General features: G+C 49.0%; 1 protein-coding gene across 1 annotated transcript in view; it reads left to right on the top strand.

Annotated features, from left to right (window-relative positions):
- The first annotated feature begins 779 nt into the window (after positions 1-779).
- CARD8 (caspase recruitment domain family member 8) overlaps positions 780-7,960 on the top strand; it is a 10,599-nt gene continuing 3,418 nt past the window's right edge. The window contains exons 1-12 of the mRNA XM_008930024.2: positions 780-1,686; positions 1,911-1,964; positions 2,495-2,545; positions 3,992-4,039; positions 4,136-4,179; positions 4,300-4,349; positions 5,105-5,325; positions 5,406-5,656; positions 6,674-6,808; positions 7,056-7,194; positions 7,539-7,592; positions 7,706-7,789. Coding sequence (XP_008928272.2) covers positions 1,560-1,686; positions 1,911-1,964; positions 2,495-2,545; positions 3,992-4,039; positions 4,136-4,179; positions 4,300-4,349; positions 5,105-5,325; positions 5,406-5,656; positions 6,674-6,808; positions 7,056-7,194; positions 7,539-7,592; positions 7,706-7,789 — 1,258 coding nt within the window. The 5' untranslated portion in view covers positions 780-1,559. The remainder of the gene's footprint in view (positions 1,687-1,910; positions 1,965-2,494; positions 2,546-3,991; positions 4,040-4,135; positions 4,180-4,299; positions 4,350-5,104; positions 5,326-5,405; positions 5,657-6,673; positions 6,809-7,055; positions 7,195-7,538; positions 7,593-7,705; positions 7,790-7,960) is intronic.

Here is a 7,960-nt window from a genome sequence, read left to right as displayed (position 1 = left end):
ATCGTGTTTATCTTCGTGTTTATCTCCTCACGCTCCAGCGGGCGTTGGGAACCCCCTCTCCCACCGGGATCCTCCGGCAGGGAAGGGCAGGGGCGGCAGCGTGTTTTTCTCTGCCGCAGTTAATATTAACATATTAACAGTTATTGCCGTGGACAGTTATTGCCTGGACAACGTGCGTTTGGTTTGCTTGGTTGTGGTTTTTTTTCTTTCCCTTTCTCTCTTGTTTTCTCCCTGCCCTCCGGAGCGCGTTTTGCGGCTCGGGAGGCGGGAAATGCAGCTGCGAGGGGTTAGAAGCCAAACGTGATTTAAGCAAACCTAATTTAGCAAGCCAGCACTTGGTGGAAGGGTTGAAGGGTTGCACAAACAGCTCTTGGCTCGTGTGCCGTGCCTGGGGAATATCCAGGCCTCGTCCCAATATTGCTGATATGTATAATTTTATTTTTTATTTTTTTTAAGATACAGTTTGGAAGCACAAACACTGTTGTGTAATTTCCTGCAGGGGGGGGAAAACCCTTTCCCAGTTCTTCCTGCCCTTGACCCACCGACTTCCAGCTCCAGCATGGAGCACCCCCTCTGCTGTGCTGCACCCAGGACCTCCCAGCTTGCATCTCTTCCCTTATTTTCTCAGCAATCCAATCATTAGGGGTTGGTTTTCCTGCCTCTGTAATTACCACCTATTCATTTGTTTCTCAGTTTTGTGTTTGAGTGCCCCAGCGTGGCAGCAGCCAGGGCTCTGATCCCTGTGGTGGTGCCCACTTGTTCCATGTGCACCCTGGGAGCTGGGACCCGGAGCAGGCAGGTGGTGGATGCAGTGACAGCCTGGGAGGGCCAAAATCAGCCTCCTGGGATGGCCAAAATCAGCCTCCTGGGCTGAGCTGCCGAACAGGAACTCCCACGTCTTGGCTTCACCATCACCACCATCCCTTGGCATCACCAGGGTGGCACCGTGGCACACCAAAAAGCAAAGGGATAGTTGCTTTTTCCCTGCCTGCATGTGTAGGGCTGCTGTTCCACCCTCCCACTGGAATATTGCTGGTGCCTCCAAAGTGCAGGAGGGCTGGATGTCACCTGCTGCTTTATGGTGTCTGCACCCAGGGCCGTTCCCTCCCTCAGCACAGCTTTGGTGGAGCTGCATGACGGATGTTGTGGAGCTCCAGGGAAAGGTTTCCAAACCGGATCTTTGTCCATAAATGATAAACTCAGCAGATTTTCCCTTGTTAAGGGTGAGTGGAGGCTGAAGGTTGGTCTGAATTTGCCCCAGGCCACAAGTGGGGCTGTTGGATCCTCTGCCACATCCCAGCCACCGTGTTTATCTGAGCTTTGTGCCTCGCTGGGGATTGGTTGGATCGCTGCCAAATCCAAAGGGCGCCTGGCACGGAGGGCTGGGCTTTGGAAAAAGGGGCCGGTGGGAATCACACACAGCAGAGCCAGGCAGCCCCGAAAGGGCCAGGACAGAGCCAGGGCAGGGGAGGATGTTGGAGAAAATGAATATTTAATCACCAGCCCCCTGTCCTGAGTTACCTCCCAGCCTGCAATTCCCTGGCCAGAGCCTGGGAGCGATGCCAGGGGGCGGGAGGTGGGTGAATGCTGCTCCTGTGGAAGCGTGGGAAAGGATTGGCAGCTCTACTCATGTGTGTCTCCTTTTGTCTTCCAGCAGAGCCGAGGCCCTCTCTTCAGATGAAAAAGGTACAGGAATTTTCCTTTGGAATGGAAAGGGCAATTTTATAACCACCGGCTTTGAAAACCTCCCTGTAAACCTTAGTTTGTGGATCAGTTTTGATTGTTCATCCTGATTTTTAAAATCCTTTGCTATTTATTCCCTTTCTCCGAGCTGCTGAGTAACAAAATTGTCAAGGGAAGGGGTTAAATCTTTGTCAGACTTGTATTCCCTGACTGCTTTTCCCTTGCAGAGGTGACATCCAGTGGCACAGAGGGAGAGGGCTCCACCGAGGAGCACCTGGCAGGTGAGCACATGTGGGGCTTTCCTCACCCTTGGGGTGGTGTGGCCGGCCCTGCATCCCAAATTTCCCCACAAAGCACGTCCCAAAACATGTCCCTTACTTTCCAATGCTGGTTTCTCTTCAACTTGCATTTGTAAGAATAATTTATTAAAGCCACATTCGGTGCATCCGCACGAGTCACGTCCCCGGTGGGACACACAGCTCCCACCAAGGCTTCTCCCACTTATGTATGTGCCGTGGAAAACCCTAATTTAACTGGGATGTGCCATGGGTGAAGCTCCAAAACAATCCCAGGTTGTATAAAGCATTAACATTGAATATGTTGAACACCACAGGTACCCTTTAGAAGGGCCTGGGTGACCCCGAAGTTTTCCACGCTGCTGGGATCTGATGCTCTGATGCTCTTCTCTGCCTCAGTATTTTTTCTGCTCTGTTATATTATGTAACCTGCTGACTCACCTGATGTATCCAAACCTCTGGATGTATCCTTGGATTCATTCCACCCGTGCCTAATGGAGTGTTAATTTGTTAAGGAGAGGCCAGTTCCGAAAGCAGCTCCAGCAGCAGCTCGGAGGAGGAGTCAGGTGAGCATAACATTGTGATTTACCTTTTATCTCCCTCTGGAGATGTTCACTTTAAACCAGCTGCTTTTCCTGGGAATAGTCTCCCAGTTAGTGTAGAATGTTAACCCAGTGATGGCTTTTCCAGTGATATTTTTGGGAGCCAGTGATTTCCAATCAATGATCGAAGAGCAGCAGCTCGTGTTTCCCTCACCTCCCAGACACAACCCCACGGTTGTTTTTGCAGCACAACAGTTGTCTAAACACCATGAGGCCATAAATTGCCTTAAAACTTGGCAGCAAAGCTGGCAAAACAGGATGGACAGGAAAAGAATTAAAGGAAGCTGTTGATGAAAATTTGGTGGGGTTTGCACTTCCATAGGTTGTGCCTCCGGCAGTTTATTCTGGTTTTGTGCAAGACTATCAGCCTTGAGTTAAATAATTACAATGTTTTCCCTCGTCAGATGTGGAGGAGTGGGGTGGAGGAAGGTCAGGGAACGTGGTTTTATTGTGTCCTTTGTATTTGTCCTGCACAGCATGGGGAAGCCAGCTGGGATAAGTGATGCAGGAGGGCTGATGTGGGATGGCAGGAGGGATTTAGAGCTGGCCCTGCCATCACCTCCACGCCTTGGGATTGCTGGAGAGCTTCCCCAGGAAGGGGGGGCACAGGGGCCATGAGCTTCCATGTGCAGTGGGTGTTCCTGTTGTGATTCCAATCCCTGCTGCAGCTCCAGGGACTGGAATAGCAATGCCTTGGGAAGCAGCCAGCGCCTGGCAGCGTTGGTTGATGTTTGCCAGGCTGTTCCTGCAGCAAGACCTTCTCTGCCTCTCCAGAGGGTGTTGCTCCTGGGATGCCTTTGGGACAGCCTCCCTCCAGGGTCCCTCTCCTTGGGATGTTGGGATGGGAAGCAGCCCATCCTCACACTCCACCCGCCTTCTCCAAAATCCCCCCTCCAGGCTCCGAGCCTGAGGTGTCAACTCCTCTTCCATTCAGTCATTTGGGAATGACCAAGGAGGATCCAGGCACTTCCAAATCACTTTAGGCACAAACACACTGCAGGCAGCATATTTGGCTCTGTGTTTTCCCTGCTCCCTGGGAAGGCTGGTGTGATTTCCGTGCCGGCTGGTTGAACTTTGTCCTTGGCACAACGAGGCTCATCCTGGGGATGAATATTTTTTTTTTTTAACTGCAGTGAAAATTTCCAGTAGTTTAGGCAACTTCTGAGCTTTTGGCAAAAGTTGTATCCTAATGATCAGCTTCATTCCCAAGCTGTGCAAAGCCTGCAAGGACTCAGTCTCGGGAATGTTTTCCTTAAGGCTTTATGAATTTAAGCAAATTAAACTGGGGGGGGGTTGTCCTGGGGGAATGAGGAATGTTCTCCTTAAAATGTTATGAATTTAAGCAAATTAAATTGAGGAAAAAAACCTGCTGGAGACTGAGGTATTTGCTGCAAACTTCTTTTTTTCTAGATGAAGAACAGGAGGAGAAGGAATCTCCACCGAGCTGCAATGAATCAGGTAGGAACAGATCTCCTGAGGGTTTTGGGTTTTTTTTTTGCCTGACTGTTTAATTACTTTGCTTTTAATGAGCTCATCTTCCTCTTTTCCCGCTAGGAGAGAACTGCCTGCCACCCTGTGAGCATTGCAGAAATGAAAATGTAGGTTTAGAAGAAAAAAAAACCCAACTCATATATTTTGCATGAGATAATTTGCAACTTGTAATTCCTCTCTCTCACTGCCTTTTTTAAAGATGTATTTTTTTTTATATTTATTTATAGGACCAGAAAGAGGAAGTGACCCCAAGGAGACTTGCTGGAGGACAATTTGTGTATGGATTTCTTTTTAATATATTGGGTATAAATTTACATTGTTCTCACCAAGATGCTTCAGTCTTTAGTTTAAGTGGGAAAATGGTAATCTGCTGCACAAATGCATTTGGAGATATAGTGAAAGATATCCCCAAATCTTTAAAAATAAGCAGTTTAGAGCAGCTGCCTGTGTTGTCTCCAGATCCTGGTCCAAGAAAACTCTTGGGAGGGTTTCCTGCCTCATCTTGCTGCAGTAATTAACATCAGGCACATTTTTATGTGCTCATTTTAGTCTGAACACACATGAGGGATCTTGCCCTGCTTCATCCTCCCCATTAGCAGTGACCTTGCATTTTAATATGGATCCCAGCCTCATTCTCCCTCTCTCTGCCTTGGAATTGTCCTCAGTGTGGGATGTTGGTGTCCATGTATCCTTTGGTGTTCTCCATGCTGGCTGTTGAAGTTGTCCACGTGCAATGTTGGCTCTGACATCGAGTCTGAGCCTTTTGTGTGGCAGCAGCTGCCTCGGGCAGCAAATATTATGCAAAATGCTCATTTACAGCTACTTTGCCTACACTGGCCGGGCCCTGCCAGTGTTTAACTGTCTCATGGCAGCTAAAACACAGAGACAGGAGACAAAAACATTGCTGTGGCTCCTGTGCTCTTCAGATAAAGCGCTGGGGAGGGAGTTTCTCCGTTATCCCTCACAACCCACGTTTCCACGGGGTTTTTTGGCGGCAGAAGCCAAGCTAACACGTGTCTCTGCCCACCCCAGGCTGCAGCTGGACGCAGAGGGGACCTACCAGTGCAGCCTCACGGGCTTGATCTTCGAGGTGACGGGCCGTGTGAAGATCACCTACTCCCTGTTGTCCTGGAGCAAGTACGCCAGCCTGGTGGCAAAGCCGTGGATCGTGGGCGGGCCCCTCTTCGACGTGCGCTGCGACTCGGCCCCCGCCCTCACCTCCATCCAGTTCCCGCACTCCCTGTGCCTCGGGGGTGAGTGCCCGGGGGCAATGGGAGGCGGGATGGGGCTGTTCCCGCAGCGGGAGGTGCTGAGCAGCCCCGTTGTCCCCCAGATCATGGCGCCGGAATGGCCTTCAAGGTGCTGCACGTCAAGGGCGAGGGCGCGGCCATCGAGCCCTCGGCCGCCTACTCGGCCTCGCACGTGAGGTGGGTGGTGAGCTCCCTGTCGCCCGTGGGGCCCCTCATCCAGAGCCAGGAGCCTGTGCAGTACCACGGGGCTGTCATCCTCTACAAAGCCGTGGATGAACATCCCTCCCTGTCCTTCCGGGTCTACGTGGCCACAAACAACGACTCCTTCATAAAGGTGCGGCCCGCGTCGGGTGGGACGATACGGACACACCGCGGGGCTGGGGTGGGATCATGGAATGCTTTGGTTCTGGTCCCTCAGAGGCAGGGACACCTTCCACTAGAGCTGGCTGCCCTGTCCAACCCGGCCTGGGACACTTCCAGGGGTGGGGATTCCAAGGGATGCCCTTCTCTCACCTCAGTGTTTACGTGCAAAGATATCCATCTCTCCATAATGAGACTTCCATGCTGAGATGTGCCAAGTTAGGGCGTGGTATTTAAGTAATTATACTGGCCAAGGTGCATGATATTTAAGTGATTATATTGGCCAACTTGCCTGCTTCAGCTCTTCTCCCAAATTCCACTGATGAACCTCTGCAGTGTCTGGTACTGACAGAAATGTCTGCTAACCCAGAGGATTTTCAGGGAGCTCCTTATAACCTTCTCCACTGCTGTGCTTTTCACATTTGTTTTATATAAATCACCTTAAAGTACCTACAGATGACATGGCAGGGCAGCAACAAATGTGTGATCTGCCATGGAGACAATTCAACCATTAAGACAAATCTATTTGCTTTGCCAGAGGCCATCCAAGACCTCTACAAGTTTATACATTCCCACTGAAAAGTACCTGGGAATTTGGGAAGGCAACTGACAATGAATTCATCCACGTGCCTCCAGTTTTTCCTGCTGCCAAAGATCACGTCAGAAACAAGCTCAGAGGAGAACAGAGCAGAGAGAAAAGAGAGGACGTGGAACTAAACCAGGATAAAATTACAGCTTTACAGAATTCCTTGCAGTGGAAAAATAATTAGGAAGTTGGTGTTGTACTGATGGTTCAGATCTAGCTGGGCAGGAGGTGTGTCAGGAACATGAGTTTATTTTACCCTGATACAGTGAGGACAGGAACAAATAACCTTCCTTTTATTTGGGATTGCCAACTCTTTTATCTCATTTCACCCCCATGAACACAGGTTTGAAATGTTAATTTCTTTGCTGAAATGAGTAACCTCGAAACCGTATTTTTAAATTTTAGGACATCTCAAAAGCTGTCAAACATTCAAATAAGAAATTTGTTAAGATTGACAAGCCCCCCGTGTGCCAAAAATTACTGCAGAATGGAAAGAGGTACAGATTGGTTTGTGAGCCAGAAGCTGAAATAACTCCTGAGGTAAGTCCCTTAAATGCCCCTCACTTCCTGCATTGCAGCTTCATAGAAATATGGCCCATTTCTGCACTGCAATTAAAGCCATTTTTCACATTCTATTTGCCTCTTAGAGCCCTAAAATTTTGGATGAAATCCTGATGCTACAACAGCAGAACTTCGAGAGGATTGGAGTTGGGCTGTGTCCCAATTGCCTCCTCTTTAGTTTATGTTTTGGGTAAATATTGATTTTTAAAACATTTATGTTGTGCAGGAAATTGAATTTGTTGATGGATCACTCTTGAAACTGAAGAGTTACATTGAAGTGTATGTGGAGAAACCTGATGAGTTCACCTTGTCTCTGGTTGAGCTGGACTCTGATGCAACTGTCTGGAAAGCAAAACTCCGAGAACGTGAGTCTTTGGGCTTCAGGGAATCATGGAATGATTTGGAAGGGACCTTAAAGACCATTTACTTCCAACCCCCCTGCATATTACTGCATGTTATAATAAATTATTCCGTTATATATAATATAACTTTGCAAATTATTGCACTGTAACATACAGTTCTATTGCCTATTTTGACGTGCTGTAGCACGTTGAATAAAAGGGGAAAAAAATCTCATTATATAAAACCTCCTCTCAGGGGTTGGAATCCACCCAACAGCTTTGGTTTGTGCCTGAGAATCGTTGAAAGTTGGGCATAAAAACTGGGAATTCATCCCTCACCTTTTGTTTCCTCTGCCAACTCTTTCCAGGGGACTGGATCCATTATGATCAGAACAAAAACGAGCAGAAGAGAAGCACAGGCAGTAAGTCAGTTTGGGATGTTGGGGTTGGGGTGGCTTGTTCTCTGTGCCCTTCCCTTGCTCCTGTAGCTCAGGAGATGTGACACAAGTGACTTCACCTCTTGCTTCCTTCTCAGGTGTCAAAAGAAGGAAACCAACCCTCAGCATTTTGGAAGAAGGGGGACTTTGTAGCAAAAAGCAAAAGACTGGTGGCACTGCAGGTACAACCTCTGTGTCCTTTAAAATAACGTGTGGGGGTTTTTGTGTCCTGTGAGACTGAGGGGAGACCTCACTGCAGTTCCAACTTCTTTGGGAAGGGCAGAGGAGGGGCAGGGACTGAGCTCTGCTCTGGGGGGACCAGGGACAGCACCCAGGGAATGGCTGGAGCTGTG

This window comes from Manacus vitellinus, unplaced genomic scaffold (genome assembly GCF_001715985.3).
Source record: "Manacus vitellinus isolate BGI_N305 unplaced genomic scaffold, ASM171598v3 scaffold_45_pilon, whole genome shotgun sequence".
Taxonomy (NCBI): domain Eukaryota; kingdom Metazoa; phylum Chordata; class Aves; order Passeriformes; family Pipridae; genus Manacus; species Manacus vitellinus.
This window is presented reverse-complemented; position numbering and strand designations above follow the sequence as displayed.